Below are 21,034 nucleotides of genomic sequence, written 5' to 3' on the forward strand. Positions count from 1 at the left end.
CGTTTTCAAATAAAAACAGGCTGGGCATGGGGGCGCATGGCTTTAATCCCACCAGGCAGGTCTCTGTGATTGGAGGCCAACCTGGTCAACAGAGCAGCAAGTTCCAAGGCTTCTCAAAGAAACAAGAGTGGACTTCAGGACTTGATTTAAGGTGGTCACAGACAGAGGTGCTTGGTTGCAGCCAGTCTGCCTGCCGCCCTCTGCTACACCATTGAGTTCATTTTCTCCAGCATTTACTTTGGACCCAGACCAGCCGTCTGTCCAGCTATGATGGCATTCTTCAAAAGCAACCTATGTTTTGTGCCAGATGACCTCCAACAGTTGGCTTATTGGAAATTGCTCCTTCTGAGGCTGTGTGCTTGCTTTTCAGCCTAAGGAAGAGGAAGTGAAATCCAAGCATTTTTGTTTACTAATAACCCACTTATTTTGCATCTAATTTTTCCACTTTCATTCTTGTTTTTGTTTTTTTCGAGATAGGGTTTCTCTGTGTAGCCCTGGCTGTCCTGGAACTCTGTAGACCAGGCTGGCCTTGAACTGCAGAGGTCCACCTGTCTCTGCCTCTCAAGTGCTAGGATTAAAGGCATGCGCTATCATACCTGCTCTTCTTGTTATATTTTTAATTTTTTGTGTATGTATGGGCTCGCATGTGTGTTTGTGCATGTAAGTATGGTATGGTGTCCGTGGAAGCTGTGACTGCTCACACAGTCATTATTGTTTACTGAGATGAAATCATTCCTTTGTCAAGTAGGTGAAGTCACACAGAGTGGTATTTTATTTTCTTTAACAATAGTACTGAATTTATTTTGTATTTTTGGGTGTTGGTTTGTTTGAGACAGTAGCTCTGGCTTGCCTTGCCTCATAGAAATCCACCTGCCTCTGCCTTTCAAGTGATGGAAATCTGAATTTCTATTTTGTTTTTAAAAAATATTTTTTTTTTATTTCATGTGCATTGGTGTTTTGTCTGCATGTATGTCTATGTGAGATAATCGGATCTTGGAATTATAAACAGTAGTGAACTGCCATGTGGGTGCTGGGAATTGAACCTGGGTCCTCAGAAAGATCAGTCAGTCCTCTTAACCGCTGAGCCATCTCTCCAGCCCCTGAATTTCTTTTTAAAGATAATTTTATTTTAGTATGTGAGTGTTTTGCCAGCACGTAGTAGAGTTATGCACGGTTATAAACTGCCATGTGGGCACTGGTTAACTGAACCTGGGTGCTCTTAACCTCTGAACCAGTTCCAGCTGGAAAGTACTGAGTGTTAAGTGATTTCCATTTTACATAAGTGAAAATTTGCAAGTTTAGGGGAATTACCACTGCCAAGTATCATTTTAAGCGCCTCACAGAGTAACCAAAGGAGGGAAGTATTAGCGGTCTTACTGTCCATTTCCAGATGGTAAATTGAGAAACTCAGGTTAAGTCACTTGCTCCAGGCCACAGAGCTGGTGAGTGCCAAGCTGGTGAGCTTTCAAGGTAGGGCCTCTGCCTTAGTCTGTGTTCTGCCTCAGGGCAGTGTAATACTTTCCGAGGACATATAGCTTAGGCAGTATTAGTTTGTTTTTATTGCTACTTGTGTTTATAGCATTTGTCTAGCTAGGTACAGGCTGTGAGTTTTGTGGGATGCTTGGCGTTTTGGTACCTGCTTTGTCTCTTTTCTTTCCTGTGGCTTTTGGAGTTTACTCTAGGACTTTATTAAGGGCAGGCAAACACTTGCCACTGGGTGTAACCCAGCCCTCTTGTTCCTTAAACTTCTGTTTTTAATACATACACAGGTACACACACAATTAAAAAATAAAATAAATCTTAAAAAAAAGGGGGTGGGGTGGAGAGATGGCTCTTGAGTTGTAAGCCAGATTCTGTCTCAAAACCCTAAAACCTGGGGCTGAGAGCTGGCTCGGTGGTGAAGAGCTTCTGCCGTGCTTCCAGAAGACCTGAATTCAATTCCTGGAACCCACATTGGGCATCTATCTCACTGTCTCTTGTAACCTCTGGCCTCCAAGGGTACCTGCACTCATGTGTGCACTTGATCCTTATATATACACATAATTAGAAATAAAAGTTGTACTTGTTAGAGACAGTTCACTGTGTGTGTCCCAGCCTTGCCTCAAACACCTTTACCTCTGAGCCGGCTTGGTGGACTCTTTTAATTATTTGGGACAGGGTCTTCTGTTCTGTCCAGGCTGTCCTTGAACTTGCTTCTTAGCCCAGGCAGGCTGTGAGTGTGGGATCTATTTTTTGCCTCAGTCTTCCTGGTAGCTGGATCTGCAATAGGTTGTCTTTCTGTTATTTATGTTCTTATCTATCAGTTCTTGACTGAGGCTGATTTTTATTAATGCCGAGAGACAGTTTTCATTATTACAAGCTGGCAGACGTGCTGCAGTGTCTAGGAGATAGAGGCCGGGCTGCTGTTCAACAGACTACCGTACACAGGACAGCTTTCTACAGCACAGAGCTATCTCGTCCCAAGCGTTTCTGGGGACATCTGTGGAGTGTGCCGTGAAGTAGTGATTGTTTGTAGTGACGTTCTTTTTTTTTTTAAGGTTTAGTTTTTAATTTTTCATGCTTATAGGTGTTTTACCTGTATGTGTGTGTATCATAGGCGCACAGTGCTCATGGAGATCCAGCCAGGGCATTGGATCCTGGGAACTAGGGCTCCAGAGGACTGTGAGCCACCATGGCTGTGCTGGAAACTGAACCCCAGTCCTCTGGGAGAGCAGCAAAATGCTCTTAAGAGCTGAGCTGTCACCCCAGCCCCTTATGCTGGTCTTAGGTGTGGTGGCAGAGTCACTGCAGAATCCAGAAATGAGGAGTGTTTTCATTTTCGTTTGATAATTGATTTTACCAAGTCAATACATGTTTATATTAAGGACATAAATTCAAACCATAAATGAAATGTTTAAACTCTTTTGAACCTGACTGGGAGTTATTCAGCATGTGGAGGCGAAGCTAAGGGAATTTGAAAAAAGAAGTGAACTGAAGAGATGTTGTCTACTTGTTGAATTATCTAGTTAGTTAATAACACAGTTCTTATTTTTTTATGTTAAATGATTAATTTGTTTACAAAAAAAGAAAATTAAAATAAAGAAACATGCCTTTAATCCTAACACTTGAGAGGCAGAGGCAGGCAGCCTGGTCTAACAGAGTAAGTTCTAATACAGCCAGGGATACACAGGGAAATCTTATCTTGAAAAACTAAAAAAACCAAAAAAGTTTAAAAGTCTTAACACTTAACATGTTAAGTATAAACATTTTAAGCCATATTTTGTTTTTAGTTATCTTGTGCGCGCGGGACTGGCCAGCAGTAACGACGCTGCAACAGGATCCTTCTGCACACGTTTATTGGGAGAGCTTGATTGCAGAGGCGAAGAGACCCCAGCCCAGAACTGGTGCTGCTTATATAGGCTTAGGAGAGGCATGTCTCACACCCGGATTGGTTATGCACTAATCCTCATTTGCATGTTCCTCATCTGATTGGCTACTCTCTCTGTACATCACAGAGCCTCATTATCATACCTCATTTGCATGTCTCACATCTGATTGGTTATACTCTTAAAGCCTCATTATCATGCCCGGGCCAAGCAGTGTCTTTGCAAAAAACTTTACTGCATATGTACACATTGGTTGTTTGTCCAAACTTATGCGTGGTGGCCAGCAGTAGTCAGTGCCACTCAGCAACGGCACATGTGGCTTCCCACATAGTTAAACATTCCAGGAGCTGGGGGAAGCAGCTCAGTTGGTAAGGCCCGAGGGAGGTCGTTTAGCCTGAGGGCGGCTCTGAGTTCACGTGGTGGCATCCAAGGAGAAGCCAGTTGTGATACTGATACTTGTTATCCAGTGTTGGGAAAACAGACAGGCAGATCCTCGGAGGTTTTAGGCAGCCAGCCTCACCAAATTGATAAACTCCAGGTTCAGTAAGAGACCTTAGCTTACAAAAAACAAGGAACCTGGATGTAGTGAGGCATAGCTTTGTGTATAGGGCCTTATGGTGTAGCCTTGTCAGTACCACGCACTGTCATAGGTCAAGCTGCCCTCAAACTCAGATCCACTTCCTTTTGCCTCTTGGGTGCTGGGATTGAAGTATGTGGCACCAGGCTGCTCTGTTGCATGCTTTTAGTCCCACCATTTAAGAGGGAGAGGTAGGGGCGGGGATGATGGAGGTGAGGCTACTTTTCCAGAGGACCCTGGTTTGATCCCCAGCACCCACATCCTCCAGTCCCAGGGTGCAGGTTCTCTTTTGACCTTTGTGGACACCAGGTTTAGGAGAACCTCCCATAAGCCTATAATAATAATAATAATAATAATAATAAAATAGGCAAATGGATCTCTTAAACTCAACAGAGGTGAGTTTAAGGCCAACCTGGTTTACATGGTGAGATACTATCTCAAAAGAAGGTTGAGAGTGATTGAGGAAGATGCTTGTGTTGACCTTTAGCCTTCATGTGCTTTTGCGCGCGCGCGCACACACACACACACACACACACACACACACACACACACACCTGTCTCTGACTCTGTGTGTCTCTTTCTCCAAATTGAGAAAGTTAGAGAATACTGTATTGCATCTCATATACTTCTTGTATTTGCTAACTGCTGACATACACTGATGCTGTGTTCCTTTGGACCCCTCTTGTCCTGTTCCTTCAGGGTGTCTGTGTCTTCTGCAGTATCAACAGTATGGTAAGCTGAAGGGCAGTGCTCAGTTCTGATGCCTCTCATCCTGCACTGCAGTTTATGGCAGCAGAACAGCTTAGTGAGGGCAGAGCTAGGTTATCAAGGCTGGAGCTGGGGTGTCAGCCAAGAGCATTCTTGTAGGCCAGTGCTTCTCCACCTTCCTAATGCTGTGACCCTTTCATACAGTACCTCATGTGGGTGACCCCCAACCATGAAATTATTTTTGTTGCTACTTCATAACTGTAATTATGCTTCTGAATCATAATGCAAGTATCTGGGTCTCCTGATGGTCTTAGGCAGTCCCTGTGAAAGGGTCGTTCAACCCCAAAGGGGCTGCGACCCACAGGTTGGAAAGAAACTGCTGCTGTAGGCTGAGGAGGTGGCGGGACAGATGACTTCCATAAGGCCAGCAGGGAGCATGGAGGTTGTCAGGGCAGAAGAAAGACTAAGAGAATTAATTGACCAAGCGAAGCAGGCCTTGATGCGGGTGGAGAGGAGGGTTGGCAGGAGCTGGCCCTGAAGCAGTACCGTAGCTGTCACTTCTTACAGCCAGGTCTTCTCTGCCAGGCTCTGTTCCCAGTGAAGGCATGGGGAGAAGCAGGCTTGAATTTCTGCAGCCCGTTTTAATGATTATTATACCAGTGTGAGCACATGACACAGAGCACGTGTGTGTGTGGTCTGATGGTGCTCCTTCCACTCCTTCCACAATATGTGGGTCAGACAAGCTGGGGGCCTCTTCCAGGAAGCACCTTAACTGTGCCATCTTGGGGGCCAGGCCCTCTTATTGTCTCCTTCTTGAACTCTTTGACTGGGGTTTCTCTCTCTGATAGAGTGAACTAGTATGTATGGATTTATTAGAATGGCTTACAGGATGTGGCTGTCTCCATGGAAAGGTGAGGGGTCCAGCAGGTGTGTCGCATGCATTCCCAGTCAGTCCTAGTCTTGAGAGCTGCCCGTCTTCCGTCTGTTGGAATCCTGGAGAAGTAGGGTCTAACACTGGCAAAGGAACATCTCAGCAACAGGACAGCTGAACCCTCCTGTGTGAGTGGGGGCAAGCAGGCCAAGAGCAAAGCTTCCTTCTCCCCTGTCCCTCTATGGAGGCTATCACCAGGAAGTGTGGACCACAGTAAGGTTGGTCTGACTTCACATGATTGAGATTTAGTGTGGGTCTCCCACCTCAGATAATCCAGCCCAGAAAAAGCCCTCACAGCTGTGCCCGTCTGCTTGCGTTTTAGTTACTATCAAAGATGTAGTTTGAAAAGTCTTTACATTTGTGTGAATGCAGGTGTTGCACACCTGCCACAGAGCATACATGTGGTCAGACAAGTTGGTTCGCTCCTACTGTGGTTCCCTGGGATCCGCTCCAGTTGCCAGTTTGGCAGCAGCACCTCTCTCCACCAAGCCGGCTCGCTGGCTCTAGGCTCTAGTGTGCCCTTAGTGGTCAGTGCTGCCATCCCCGCCTACTGACCCTCCTCCCTTCGGAGGGCTGGCATTGATAGATTACTGCTTTTTCCCTCCCCTTTCATAGCCCTGGGAGTCAAACTCAACCCTGTACATGCAGGCCAGGGCTCTACCACTTAGACGTCCGTTGTTTACAGCCTGTCTGTCCTTCATGTGCTGTTACTGGTGGGAAGAGCCTCTCTTTCTCATGGCATTTCACCCATAGTTCTCCCTACCGTACCCTACTGCTTTTTGGCATCTTGAGTTTAACTTGTGGTTTATCTCCTCTTGCTGAGTTCAGCTGAACATTGATTTCCTTTTTTACACATTTTTAAGTGTCCTTGTGGGTGCGTGTGTGGGCGCATGTGTAGAGGTCAGAGGAAAACTTGCAGGAGTTGCTTCTTCTGCCTCGTGCTTGTCAGGGATCAGCGGGCTGCCAGGCTGGGTGGCCAGCACCTTTACCCACCGAGCCCTGTAGTGCAGCTGAACTCTTGGCTCTGCAAAGCTGGCTTTTGTTCCTGCTATGGTCTGTATGGTGAACTCTTGCTCACCTCCTGAGCCAGCTCACGCCTCTGATGGAATGAGTCTTTCTGGTTGTTGGGAGCCTGTGCTTTGGTTCCTCTGCTAACCTCTGAGATCCTGGAAAGCAGTGACCTCATGTGCTATCTCTGTGAGGCTGCTCGCACATGGCCTGGCCTTCTGGGAATGTGGGCGGAGTTGAAGTAATGCCCAGCTTGGACTTTGGCTAGCTTTTTTTAAGGGTATGAGGAAAAAGTCCTACACAATGTGGATTTTGATTTTCTTTTTTTTCTTTTCTTTTTTTTTTTTTCTGGTTTTCTTTGGGGGGGTTTCTTTTTTTTCAGGTTTTTTGGGGGGGGGATTTTGATTTTCACAATGACAGCAGAAGTGTAAGACTAAAGAGAGGCTGAAACTTGAAGGTTTAGACAGGAAAACTTTCTTTTGCTCCTTTGGTCAAAAAAGTGGAATCTTGTCTTAATCTGTACTTTGTAGCATTCATTTATGTTTCACTTACGAAGAATTCAATCCTGGTGGCTATAGTGAGTAGTTTAGCATGGATCTTTGTTAGATCTTACACTGTGGTGGCCGCAGTGGCCAGGCTGCCTGTTGGAGGAGGCCCTCAACAAGGGCGTTCAGCTGCTGGGGTGGGCATGGGGATGGAGTTTATAAGTGTATCTGTCTATCTCTGTCTCATTTTTTTAAAAACAAATACTCTTAAGATCTTTCATTATTTGAAAACGTTTTTTGCCTGTGTGTGCCTCCCAGTGTATGTTCACTGTATGCATGCAGGTACCTAGGAGGCCATCAGATCCTCTGGAACTGGCATTCGAGTTGGCTGTGAGTAGCCAGAAGCTGAACCTGGGCCCCTAATCTGGGTTCTCTACAAGAGCAGCAAGTGCTCTGAGCTGCTGAGCCATCTCTCCAGCCCTGTGCTGAGTCTTTAAGTCACATCATTCTTTTCTCGTGTTTAGGATTTTTGTCCCTGAGTCATGGAAGACAGAAGAGCTGAAAGGTCATGTGAACAAGCGTGCGCGTCACTGCAGAGGCAGGACTATGACATGGCCCTCCAGCACTGCACCGACGCCCTGCTCTCTCTTGGCCAGTACTCCATGGCAGACTTCACAGGGCCGTGCCCGGTGGAGGTTGAGCGCATCAAAATTGAGAGTCTTCTTTACAGAATTGCCTCATTCTTGCAATTGGTGAGTGAATGCTGTTGGTAAACCGGCGATGTGCTGTTGGTGGACACTTTCTATACAAAGCTAGCTTGGGCCTGAACAGATACGAGGGAAATACCTGGTGATTGCGCAACATTCTCAGCTGCAAACAACTATATTTTAAAACTTTACAAACTGTGTTATGGCACTCACTCATTCAAGACGTGTTTATCGAGCACATCTGTCTGATAGACACTGTTCTAGGACCTTCACACGTACACTGGTAAGAGAGAGAGGCCTTCTTCCTGTCGCAGTCTAGTAAGGGAAGAGATAGAAGCAGTGGCTGCTGCAGGTGGCTGCACACTAGGTTGACAGCATGCTGAAAGGAGAGAGCCCAGGAAGCAGGGAGCAGCCGTGCTGGAGATGGGCATTTACCCAGGCTGCTGGGGCCAGCCAGTGAGAAGGTGCTAGGAAGGGGTAATGAGGGTGAGCCTGTGGCGATCTGGAGGAAAGGAAACAGGCAGCCAGTGCAGGGACCCTGAGGCAGAGGCATCCCGGTCAGATGTGAGCAATAGCTGGGCTGGTGTGACCAGGGCAGAGTGAGTGAGGGTAAGGGTAAGGGTAGGGCAGTGTGGTCTGTCAGGCCTTCTGAGGCATTCATGGGAATGGTTGGGGGCTGCTACAGCTGGAGCAGAGCAAGGAGGGGTGGGATTTTATTCACCAGGAACCCTTAGACTGGTTTTCAAAATAGTCTATTTAAAAGCCCAGCGGTGGTGGCACACACCTTTGATCCCAGCAGTTGAGGCCAGCCTGGACTACAGAGAGGGTTTCAGGATAGCCAGGGCTACACAGAATAACCCTGTCTCCCCCTCCCAAAAAATGAAAAAAGAAATAAGAGTGGTGGGCATAGTAGTGCATGTCTAGAGGTAGGAGGATCTCTAAGTTCGAGGGCAGCCCCCTTTACATAGTGAATTTCAGAACAGCTAAGGCTATGCAGAGAGACCTTGCCTCAAAAAAGAAATGAAACAGACTATAAAGGGATATGATGTATGTAAGGGGACCACTGGGGACTGTTGAGATGACCCCAAACTCAATGTTCAGTTTATAAACGGCAGGGCAGCCTGCTCTGTGTAGGAACAGATTTCCTGACAGCAGGTGTGGGTAATGGGGGGCTCTGTGGTGTGAAGTCACTTACCCTGTGTTTTTTCGGCTGAGTGCTTAGAGGAATGTGGTTTGCTGGAGCTGGGGTGAGGAAGTCCTATGTAGGGAGCATGGCTGCGAGTTTAGCTTTGTGCCTTCAGATCTGACGCCCCATTGAGCACCGACTGGTGAGGAGGAGCGGGCGCAAGGGAGGGGCTTTGGAGAGAGATTAGGATGTTAGTTAGCATCCAGGGCTTGGTTCAGGTCACCAGGGAGAAGAAGCAGGCTGCAGACCTGGTGTGATGGTGGGACTGGTTGGGGAGAAGGAGCCGAGAGCATCGAGGACTAGTAAAAGAAAGGTGAGAGAGCCCTAGGCCATGTGCGGTGTGCAGAAGATGATGTCATTCACTCGGGTCACTGGGTCACTGGCTGCCTCTGGGACGGAGCAGGTGTGGCACACACTGGATGCAGTGTGGGTCACTGTTGGCCATGATGGGAGTAACTTTCTTAAATAGTCTGACTTAAAGAGAACCCCAGAGAGTCAACGCAGGAGCTCTTTTTTGTTTTTCTTCCTTCAGACAGTCTCACTGTGTAGCCCTGTAGGCTGGTCTGAGCCTCCCTTTGTAGAGCAGGCTGCTCTCCAATTGGTGATCCCCTGCTTTTCTGACTCTGGGATGACGGTTTATAAGCTTGCAGAGGCAACTCTGTGAATTCTGCCACAAGCACCAAAAAAGGAGCACGTGGAAAATGTAGAGAAGTAAAGTCACAAGTTTAGTTTTAATTTTAATGTTATTTTTTTGAAATCATAGTTATTTTTACTTTATGTGCATTGATATTTTGCCTGCATTTGTATCTGTATGAGGGCATCAGATCATCTGGAACTAGAGTTACAGACAGTTGTGAGCCACCGTATGGGTGCTGGGAATTGAACCTAGGTCCTCTGGAAGAGTAGCTAGTGCTCTTAACCACTGAGTCATTTCTGTTAAGTTCCCCCTTCCCCTTACAAGACAGGGTTTAGGGTTTCTCTGTGTATCCCTGGCTGTTTTGGGGTTTGCTCTGTAGACCAGGCTGGCCTCGAACTCAGAAATCTGCCTGTCTCTACTTGCATGCTGGGACTAAAGGCGTGCGCCACCATTCCTGGCTTAGTCAGAACGTTGTTTAAGTTGGGAAAAATAATAGCATGTTTGTTTAGGAATGAAGCAGTGGAAAGGAACCATGAAAAGGTGTGGTAGAGCAGAAGAAGCTCGGAGGTGGGTGGTTGGTCGGTTTAGAAAGGAGTAGGTGTGAGGAGAGGCTTCTGGGAAGGAGGTAGACACAGCCGGGGACAGTGGGATTCTCAGTCATTGGCCTGGCCAGGTGTGGGAGGAGGTTGTGTTAGCTCGGAAGCTGGAGGAGGTGAGAATGATGGGGGGTGGGAGCAGGGCAAGCACACTGTGGTGTGGAGGAGGTGACTCTCAGAGAGCATGGGCCATCCCTGTGAGTGGTACACAGACGCCACTTGCCGTTCTCCTCAGAGACGGCTCAGCTCCTCTGTGCTGCCGGGTCTTAAAAGCAGCCTTTAAGCATGTCAGTTTACCTGTGTCTTTTCTTTTCTTTTTGTAGAAAAACTACGGGCAAGCTGATGAAGATTGTAGGCATGGTATGTTTAAAAAAATGGGACCCTTTTCTGATTTGAAGATTTAAAAAAATTATTAAAGTGAACAAAGTTTAAGGTTTGACTTTTTAAAAAAATCTTCATCTGCCAATTTCAAAAGCTATTATAATGTTAAAAATCCTATCTTACTGACGTGCCTAGTGAAGAATTGGGTTGGTGTCTTTCCTGCTGTGACAGGCATACCAGACGAGCATGTGGGCATGACTGTTGACAATTCTGTCTCACATGCCACTTCGTTCCCTCAAGGAGCATTTAGAGTGAGTTCTTTAAACTCTAGCAAACAGTTATAGCCTGTAAGTGCCATGTTTAAGAAATGTTTCATCACATGTTGGTAACCGTGCTAAACTTAATACGTTGAAAATATCTGTCCTTTCTTTTAAACGAGTCAGAGTATGTTCCTTAGTAGTATGTCTGGAATGTTTTGGAGTTCTCTTTCCTGTTTTCTTGTGGCCGGAAGTTGAGACCAATAAGATCCACATTCTCTGAGTGCTCATTGTGTGGAAGTCCTTTTCCTGGCCATTGCTGCGTCTCAGTGGCGTGTCCAGGGTCCTGAGGGTGAAGGGTTCAGTGTGCCTTCCCACGCTCTCCTGCTGGGCTCTTCACACAGCTCAGTGGCTTGGATAATGTAAGTCATGTTTCATTTATCCAGAACTGGGGTTCAGGCTGAGGGATTTGACATTAGTTTTTTTTTCCTTTGTTTGTTTGTTTGTTTTTTTGCCTCCTCATTTCTTTGTGTCAAAACTTTAAAAAAAGAATTAAACATTTATTTTATACCTTACCAAGCCTTGCTACATACTTCTGTGGTACATGGGGCATATTTTAGACATTAGTTATTAATGGTCAGTGGCCTCCCTGTGAACCTTGCAGTAGAATTATAGTGGTTTGGGACTTAAATTAGAATTAGAGATATTCCTGTCATCTTTGGACATTGCTAAAAAATGTTCACTAAGCAGATACAGTGCCATATAGAGAAATGTGATGTCTCTGTCTCATCTGGAGAAATGGTGTGCTTAGTAAGCCTGCCTTTTACTGGTCTGAGAAACACAGATGCTTATTATTATTTATATGAGTACACCGTAGCTGTCTTCAAACACACACCAGAAGAGGGCATCGGATCCCGTTGTAGATGGTTGTGAGCCACCATGTGATTGCTGGAAATTGAACTCGGGACCTCTAGAAGAGCAGTCAGTGCTCTGAACCGCTGAGCCATCACTCTAGCCCTCACAGACACTTATAATACATAATTTTTTTTTTCACCCGTTAGCAAACAGTTTTAAAGTGGGGCTGGAGAGATGGCTTAGCAGGTATGAGAGCACTTGTTGTTCTTGGAGAGGATCCAGGTTCGATTCCTGCCCGGCACTTAACATGCTGGCTCACAAACTTCTGTAACTCCAGTCCTAGGGGATCCAATTCCCTCTTCTGATGTCTGTGGCCACCAGGCACAAGCATGGTTCATACACGTAGGCAAAGCACTCTACACACATAAAATAACATTTAAAAACATTAAGAAACAAAAACAAAACAAGGCCTTGAACATGCTTATCACAGCGTTGCTTACCACACTGTGGCATGGCTGTCTTTCCGAGTGTTAATACAGTGCCTGCATTCATGATGTGCAGTCCCTTGAGCCTGTCATTTCCGAAACTGATGAGCTTCCAGCAGGTTCTGGTTGGTCCTCTACAAGCCACCTGATAATAAACACATTCTTGTTTATTGTTGCCATTGTTTCATACCTAGTCTTGAGCCTCACTTTCTGGGCTGATTTCGTACTGGTGGTGTTTTTATAGATGCCGACAGTGTATAGTGTGACATGTTCTTGCCCTCTGCAATATGTGCAAATGTTCCCTGCACTCCTGATGCCAAAACCCTGAAGTTTTGAAACTTTGCCTATCTCATGTAAAAGAATTGGCCCTGTCTCTTTAATTTTCACTTTCCTGATTTCTTTTTTCTTTAAAGATTCATTTATTTATTATATGTAAGTACACTGTAGCTGTCTTCAGACACTCCAGAAGAGGGCGTTCGTTACGGATGGTTGTGAGCCACCATGTGGTTGCTGGGATTTGAACTCTGGACCTTTGGAAGAGCAGTCGGTGCTCTTAACCACTGAGCCATCTCACCAACCCCCGCCTGAGTTCTTGAGAAGTTGATACAGTCATCTCATTTGGGGAATATGCATAAAGATGTCCCAGGAGATTTTAAGAGTTGTGAAAAGTCATTGAAGAATAAATGTTGGTGAGGGGAAATTTTCATTTTTCTGTTTTATTTAGTTTTTTTTTCTTATTTTAATATAAAGACAGCGTCTCGCTCTACATAGCTCTGGCTCTCCTGGGACTCACTATGTAGAGCAGGCTTGCTCAACTACTTAGCATTTTAAATTACACTCATTTTAAAACAAATGAATTCAATAGCCAGGCATAGTAGCACACACCTTTAATCCCTGCACTCAGGAGGCAGAGGCAGGCGGATCTGAGTTCACTACCAGCCTGGTCTGTACAATAGAGTTCTAGGACAGCCAGAGCTACATAGGGAGACCTTGTTCAAAAACAGACAAAACAAAACCAAACCCAGATGAATTACCAGGATAAAAGTTTAACCATTGCAAAGAGGAAGTTGTTGTGACACATGATGGCAGTGGAGTGCAGGTTGGACATTCATTCTGACCCGGATCCTCTAATCTCATGTCTAGGATCCTCTCCCAAGGAAATAATACAAATGAAGGGGGAAATTGTATCCACACTGGTGTTCACTCTGGTGCTTGCTGAGTGTTAAAGTGAGAGGTAGTTGGCTCTCAACAAGGAAGAGCTTCATTTATTATAGTTTCCGTGTCTCCGTGTTCCCTACTTCTTTTAGGTGACACCAAAGAACTTGGAAGTGGTCCTTTTTTTTTTTTTTTTTGAGACAAGGTTTTTCTGTCTAACAGCCCTGGCTGCCCTGGAACTTGCTCTGTGGAGCAGGCTGGCCTCAGAGAGCCACTCTGTGTCCCACATGCTAGTATTAAAGGCGTGAACCACCACTGCCTGCTGGAAGCGGTCCATTTGTGTGTGAGCATCATACATGGGGCCAGAGGTTGATAACAGGTGGCCTCTACCGTTCTCTGATTTTTCTTATTTAGGGCACATGGTATTTCACTGGACCTGGAGCTCCTTGCTTGGTGAGGCTGACGGCCAACAGGCTCCTGAGAGTCTCCTGTCTGTGCTTTCCCTGTCCCCCAGCACTGGGGGTACAGACCTGTACTGCTGTGCCCTGCTTCTACATGTGTGTTGGGCATCTGAGCTCAGCTTCTCATGTTTGTGTACCCACTCTTAACTACATTATCTAGAAAGAGTTGTCTTCCTACCCCTGTTATAAAGTCTGTCCAAAAGCATCTCTACGGTGTTGATCATTTCAAGTAGACATTAGACACTGTTGGCTAACAGTACTCATGCAGTTAGAGAATTCTGGTTTCACATATAATTTTTTCAGTACTCAGTAATGATGTTATTTCTGTGTAATGTAATTGGTATGGCTAGACCAGTCAGTTGGCTAACAAGGAGGAGGAAGCTCTTGCTGGGTTCCTGTTAATCTGTTACACAGCATAGTTACACAGAGGCGCTCTGAGGACAGGCCTGGAGAGCTATCACGAGTGCCCCAGACAGTGCCTTCTTCTGTACATTTTATAGAGTCTGACGCTCACTTTTCTATTGTGGGGTCAGTTTGCATTTTCTTGTATATGTATGTGTGTGTCATTTTAAAAGTAAACAGCTCATTAGCCAAACCACATTGATTTTGATACATTATGTTGCATTGAATACCAGTGCCAAGAAGCAGGTGATGGTGACCTTCAAATTTAATTCCTACTTTCTTTTTTTTTTTTTTTTTTTTTTTTTTAGATTTATTTATTATTATATGTAAGTACACTGTAGCTGTCTTCAGACACACCAGAAGAGGGAGTCAGATCTTGTTACGGATGGTTGTGAGCCACCATGTGGTTGCTGGGATTTGAACTCTGGACCTTCGGAAGAGCAGTCGGGTGCTCTTACCCACTGAGCCATCTCACCAGCCCCCTAATTCCTACTTTCTTGAAACATCACAGAATATCACTAAATCAAAAAACAATTCTATGTATGTATGTATGTATGTATGTATGTATGTATCTATCTATCTATCTAATCTGTCTGTCTATCTATCTATCTATCTATCTATCTATCTATCTATCTATCTATCTATCTGAGTTTAGTCTCTGGCTGGCTTGGAGCTTCCTATGTAGACCAGGCTGACTTGGAACTCAATTTATTTTATTTACTATCTAGGAAGTTTGCCTCCATTAGCAGTTCTAATGCAATTTCTTTTTTTTTTAATATTTATTTATTATATGTAAGTACACTGTAGCTGTCTTCAGACACACCAGAAGAGGGAGTCAGATCTTGTTCTGGATGGTTGTGAACCACCATGTGGTTGCAGGGATTTGAACTCAGGACCTTTGAAAGAGCAGTCGGGTGCTCTTACCCACTGAGCCATCTCACCAGCCCCTCTAATGCAATTTCAAGAGCAATTGGGAATTAGTTAAGCTCTGTGAGGTTGTTAGTGTAGTGCACCTTGTAGGTAAATACTTTCCATAGCACGTGCGGAAGGATCTCTCTAAAATTGGTTTCATTCTTAGCAAACTGATGTTAGCGTGTGTTCTCTTTTTAGAGTAACTTGATGCCCCTCAGAAGATACTAATTTGGCATCCGTGGTATCAGGGCCCTCACAGTTGCCATGGGTTTCTCCTCTCCATCCATATGTTCTTCTGAAATTCTGTTTGATCCCATGGGAGCTCTAGAATGGGTGTCTGTTGGGTGGGCACACAGTCCATTAGTAACTGGCATCTGGAGGAAGTGCAAAATGTTCTTTCCTGAAATAACTCTTATTATATTTATAATATATTTATTATATTTGTTTCTCTCACTCTGTTATGTGGGATGTGGGACTGAGTGAGCTCAGGTCATCAGGTTCAGCTGCAAGCACCTTTACCTGTTGAACCGTCTTCCTGGCCTTGTGTTTTGAAATGTTTTAAAGTAACTATAGACAAGGAGAAAAGGACCTCTAAATTTTTCAGTATGTATCTTTAAAACACAGAGGCCATTGTGCATAAACACAATATCTTGTATTAGACAGTGATTTTTAAAAATATTATGAGACCCAGTCCATAATCTGTTTTACTTGGTTGCTCTTAATATATTTTTATAGCTGACTTTAATTGAAACTCAACAAAGAATTATAAAGTTTTGAAGGTAGAATTCAACTTTAGAAAATAGCTGTCAATTCCTTATAAAGATGGGTATGTAATGTGTCTTGGGTAGAACATAAAGTACAAGGACTTGAGCTTATGGCTTTTAGAAGCAGACTCAGGGTGCTGTTGGGTTCCGGTTTTGATGTCGGTGACCACTGGCTAAGTGATGTGCTTAAATCAGTTTTCATTATTTGAGTGTAAAACAGGGTAGGAACACGTAATGAAACGATTCTAATGCTTTTGAAATTTTCATTATACAGGAAACTTAGAATTGTATTAAATGTGTGTGTTTATGTATTCCTGTGTGTGTTTGTGTACACACATGTACATGTAGGTATATGGGTGCTACTGTGTGTGTTAAGGCGCGCACGTGTGTGTATTTGTGTGTGTGTGTGTGTATGTGTGTGTATGTATGTATGTGTGTGTGTGTGTGTGTGTGTGTGTATGTATGTATGTATGTATGTATGTGTGTGTGTGTGTGTGTACATGTGGGTATATGGGTGCTCCTGTGTGTGGTAGGGCCTGTCAAAGGACAACTTAGTAGGGCTTGTTCTTCCACCATGTGAGTGTTAGGTATGGAGCGCAGATTACCAGGTTTGGCATTAAGTATTTTTATCCACAGAGTCAGTCACCTTGCTAGTACCGTAGGACTTTGTATACTAACAAATTCAATGAATTAATGATTTGTGATATTTTAGATGAACCTTGATTATTATAAACATGGTGAGGTGTACAGTTCTGAAACCCTAGCCGAGTTTTGTCAAGTTAAATAGTCATCGCCACAAGTTCATGTTAGTGAGACTTGGCCTGTGAAGCACGCGATGGTGCAGCCAGCAACCCCTGTTAGGTGGCTCGCCCGGGTCCTAAGAAATTGGCAGGTTACTGAACGAGCCTTGGGTGGTTTTCCTAAGGGAGATGCTGACATCTTTAATGACCTTTCTTCTCAGTAGAATTTAGATTAGATATAGGTACATAATCCTGGAGTTAAAATGATCATTTTATGGTGTTTTGGTGTTATGGTTGTGAAAAGCAGTAAGCTTTGATTTTGGCCTTTTTGGGGGCTACTGACGTGTGATTTGATGCTCTCTAATCATCCTGGGCAGCTACAATGAGTTACAGGTCCCAGTTAGCTCCAGGATCAAGAGGCCAAATAACCAGTCCCCTGCAGCAAGTGTATTATGTTGCTAGCATTGCTAGTTGGGGTATTTGGGAAAATTGGGGCTTTTATTTTATTTTTTTGGTTGTGGTGGCAGACTACCTCCCCAGGGCCAAGTGTTAGACAGGCATTTTTAAGCTGAGCTTTCTTCCAGCTCCTAAAGGCACTTCTATTTCTAATTATGTGTATATGTATGTGTCTGTGTGTGGGTCTGTGAGTTGAGTGCAGGTGTCTGCTGAACCTGGAAGGGGATGTCAACTCCCCTGGATCGGGAACTGCAGGAGGTGGTGAGCTGCCTAACCCCGGGCTGGTAACTGAACTCAGGTGCCCCAGACAAGCAGTGTGTGCCCGTGACACCCGAGCCCTCTCTCCAGTCTTTAAATGTACTTCAGAAAACGTGTTGTATTAGCATCTATTAACTACACACAGTAATGGCTTTCATCATGGCATCCTCACATACGTACGTGATGTATTCTGATCGTATTAACCCCATTACACTCTTGTCTTCTCCCAGCTGATCTTTTCCATCTGACTAAGTTCCCTTCCACGCTCCTGCCGTTTCCCTTTTCCTTTCGGTTGACTCAATGAGTTTAATTAGGGTGCACAGAAGCACGGGCAATTTACCAGAGTGGAGAAAAGTTAAATGCACTTTGGTTTACATTATTTGCAGTTTGCACTGAGTTTATCAGGCTGGGACAACATTGTAAGTCAAGGAGAATCTGTAGTTTTTACAGTAATTAAAAGGCTTTGTTGGAAATATATTTAGTTGATAGGATAATAGTGTTTAATCACAATATCTCAGGTCAGGGCCTCTGAAATCCATTGTTTTATTTAATCCAGTTGTCTTCTCAGTTTTCTAGATGTGGAAACAGGCTGTGGTGAGTCAGCTTGTTTTAAGGCACAGCGGCAGTTGTGAGCAGGACTGTGGCTTTGATGTGAGACTGTGGCGGGAAGCCATGCTGCTGTCTGGAGCCACATCTGTTATGTGTCTCTACTTCAGGGCTTTACATTCTGAACAACCAGGAAAAGAACACAGAGAAAGAAAAGCCAGTCTTTTATTCTAGAAATAAAAAGCTGGAGGCTCTATTATTATTATTATTTTTGGTATTTATTTTGTTATCTTCAGTTATGTATGTCTTGGTCAGTGTTCTGTTGCTGTGAAGAGACATCCTGACCAAGGCTCCGATTAGAAAAGAAAGCATTTAATTGAGGGCTTACAGTCTCAGAGGTTAGAGGTCATTATTGTCGAGGTGCGGTGGCACACAGACAGAAATAGTACTGGAGAAGTAACCGAGAACTGCACCCTGATTTGCTGGCTCAGAAAGAGATTCTGTGCTAGGCGTGCCCACCCCCAGTGGCAAGCCTCCTCCAGTACTTTCTAATCTTTCAAGTAGTGCCACTCCCTGGTGACCAAGCATTCAAATTTATGAGCCTATGGGGGCCATTCTTCCTCAGATGACCGCAGAGTTTATGTGCTTGTATGTGGGTATGTTGCCTGAATGCTGATCTCATGCATGTCGTGGAGGCCTGAGATGCTAGATCCCCTGGGTCTATAGTTGCAGGCAGTTATCTAACTGCCTGACAGCATGTTGGGAACCAAATTTGGGTCCTCTGCACGCGCAGCAAGTGAAGAGCAAGTGTCCTTAACCCCGGAGTCAGCTCCCTGACTGCACCTCGCAGTTTGGCTAGTCTGTCCTGCTGCTGAGGTCCTGGGATTTTCCTTTCTTCTGCCTCAGCCGCAGGGTTATTGGCATGTGTGGCCCTGCCTGGCTTTTATGTGGGTGCTGGGGATTCAACCTCAGGTCCTCTTGCTGTCACATCAAGTGTGGTTTTTTGTTTTGTTTTGTTTTGTTTTGTTTTTTCGAGACAGGGTTTCTCTGTGTAGCCCTGGCTGTCCTGGAACTCACTTTGTAGATCAGGCTGGCCTCGAACTCAGAAATCCAGAGTGCTGGGATTAAAGGCATGTGCCACCACGCCCGGCTGCATCAAGTGTTCTTATCTGCTGACCTACTTCTCCAGCTGTCTTTTAAAAAAGACGTTTTCTAGACACAAAGCTTTTCTTTTTTTTTTTTTTCTCCAGTAGGAGTTTAGAATTTAAGTTTTTCTAGTTGAAACAATTGCAGGTTGGTAAGTTGTAAGGAGAGGTCACATGTATGCTTTGAATCCTTGTCCATGATGGTTTTGACTTCTGTTACTCTAGTACTGTATCAAAACCAATAAATTAGTGTTAGTATGAGTGTGTATAGCATGTGCCACTTGTGTTGATTTGTGTAGCCACCAACAACCCCAGCACAGTGTTCTGTTACCATAAGACCTCACCGTGCTGTCTGTCCCACACCCAACGCTCGCTACCATTCCTGACCCCTGCCAACCACAAGCCACTCTCATCTGTCACGTGTCATCTTGTAGCTGCTGTCCAAGCAGAGATGTAGCATGTTTGACCTGAAATGGTTGTGTTCATTCACTCAGTGCCCTTGAATGGGTCCAAGCTGGGACAATCAGAGGTTCCGCTTTGATCTCTTAATAGGAATTGAAGGCTTTACGGAATTGGATTTTGACTTTCAGTCTGATTTCCCTCAAATGTTTATTTACATTTGTACATAAATCTCATTTTAAAAGTTCTGTTCCATTTATCTGTATTTGTTTTGTGTATGCACGTATAGTGTGTGTGTGTGTGTGTATGGCAGAGAATAACTTGTGGGATGTGGTTTTCGCCTTCCACCCTGAGGGTCAGACTCAGGCTGTCAAGCTTGGTGACAGCTCCTTTCCCCACTGAGCCACCTCCACAGCCTGATGTATAGGACTTGTATTTAAATTATGAATATTTGAAAGCTTAGTGTTTAAAATTGCGGGTCTTTTGTTGTTGCTTAGTGTGAATTGGTATGGAGGAAATGAACTGTGAACCAGGGTGAACTCAGTTGTAGGATTCTCGTTTGTAGTGACTCTTCTCAGAGGGTTTACTAATTAAACAACGGTAGTTGTACATAAATCTTCAGCTTTATTTTTGGAGACAAGTTCTCTTGCCAAGTTGCCCAGGTTGGCATTAAACTTGCTGTCTTGTCAAGGAAGGCCTTGAACTCTCTCTAGAGTGCGGTGTGGATGCAGTTACAGGTCCGAGCCACTTGTGCTTAGTTAGGAGGATGCTGTAAAAGAAATGTCATGTCCGTGCTGACTGGGTACTTACTAGTGCTAACCCTGTGTTACTTGGGCGTGAGTGTGACTGGGGGTATAACCAGGGCCTGGTGCATGTTGCTCTTGACTGTGGGCTACAGCCTCAGACCTGAAATTGCATTTGTACATAAGCAGAGATTTAAGATAGAGTATACCTTGCCTTGTGAAATCTCAGTAAGTCTTGTGCCGCAGTAACAAGAGAAAGAAAGTGCCTGTTAGCACTGGAGACAGAACTTTCTGTCGTAGGCAGACACAGAAGGGTGTAACTTTAGTTATTTCAAACCGTATTCTTAATAATGCTTCTTAACCGCTTTAGCCTCCCTTGTGCCCACCACCCACCCACCAGAGGTAGGGAGGAAGAAAGGATGTGTGGGCGGGGGTGAGGGGAGGCAAGTGGACCTGTTTAGAAAGGCTCTTTGGAGCAACTCCCATCTGTGTTGTCTGGAAATCAGCAGCTCAGTTCACAGGTTAGCAGTGGTAGCTTGAGCCACTCTAGCAGAATAGCCTCTCTCCTGTGTCTGCTTCAGCTCAAAGTTCTTCACGAGTCTGCCTTCGTTTTACACCTGTGTCCACTTTAGGAAAACACTCCTTCACGTGTTTGCCCCAGCAAACCACCATCCAACTGCCAAAGAACCTTTTAAGTTTCCACTTCCAAAGAGAGGCAGAGTGTCTGCAGTCTTCTTTGGTGAGCCAGCTAGTGAGAACAGTAAAAGGCTTGCAACAGAGATCTCACGATTCTGACTTCTGAAACTGAGGAGGAGAGAAGGGAGTTTCAGGATAGAAAAAGCCCCTTTTAAACTCAGCTTTTCTTCAGATGTTTTCATTTGGTAAGTTGTCACTAAGTGTCACAACTTTGCTGTGGTCATACGGCAGGTGCATCT

The 21,034-nt window shown here is 44.8% G+C and overlaps 1 protein-coding gene across 6 annotated transcripts in view; it reads left to right on the top strand.

The window, feature by feature from the left end:
• Positions 1–21,034, top strand: part of Helz (helicase with zinc finger domain) — a 146,864-nt gene that overhangs the window by 20,377 nt on the left and 105,453 nt on the right. For all 6 annotated transcript variants that reach the window (XM_006534505.4, XM_006534506.4, XM_006534504.1 and 3 more), the window contains 2 exons: positions 7,599–7,826; positions 10,524–10,560. In XM_006534505.4, the coding sequence (XP_006534568.1) occupies positions 7,617–7,826; positions 10,524–10,560 (247 nt within the window). In that variant the 5' untranslated portion in view covers positions 7,599–7,616. The remainder of the gene's footprint in view (positions 1–7,598; positions 7,827–10,523; positions 10,561–21,034) is intronic.

Source organism: Mus musculus, chromosome 11 (assembly GCF_000001635.26).
Source record: "Mus musculus strain C57BL/6J chromosome 11, GRCm38.p6 C57BL/6J".
NCBI classification, from domain to species: domain Eukaryota; kingdom Metazoa; phylum Chordata; class Mammalia; order Rodentia; family Muridae; genus Mus; species Mus musculus.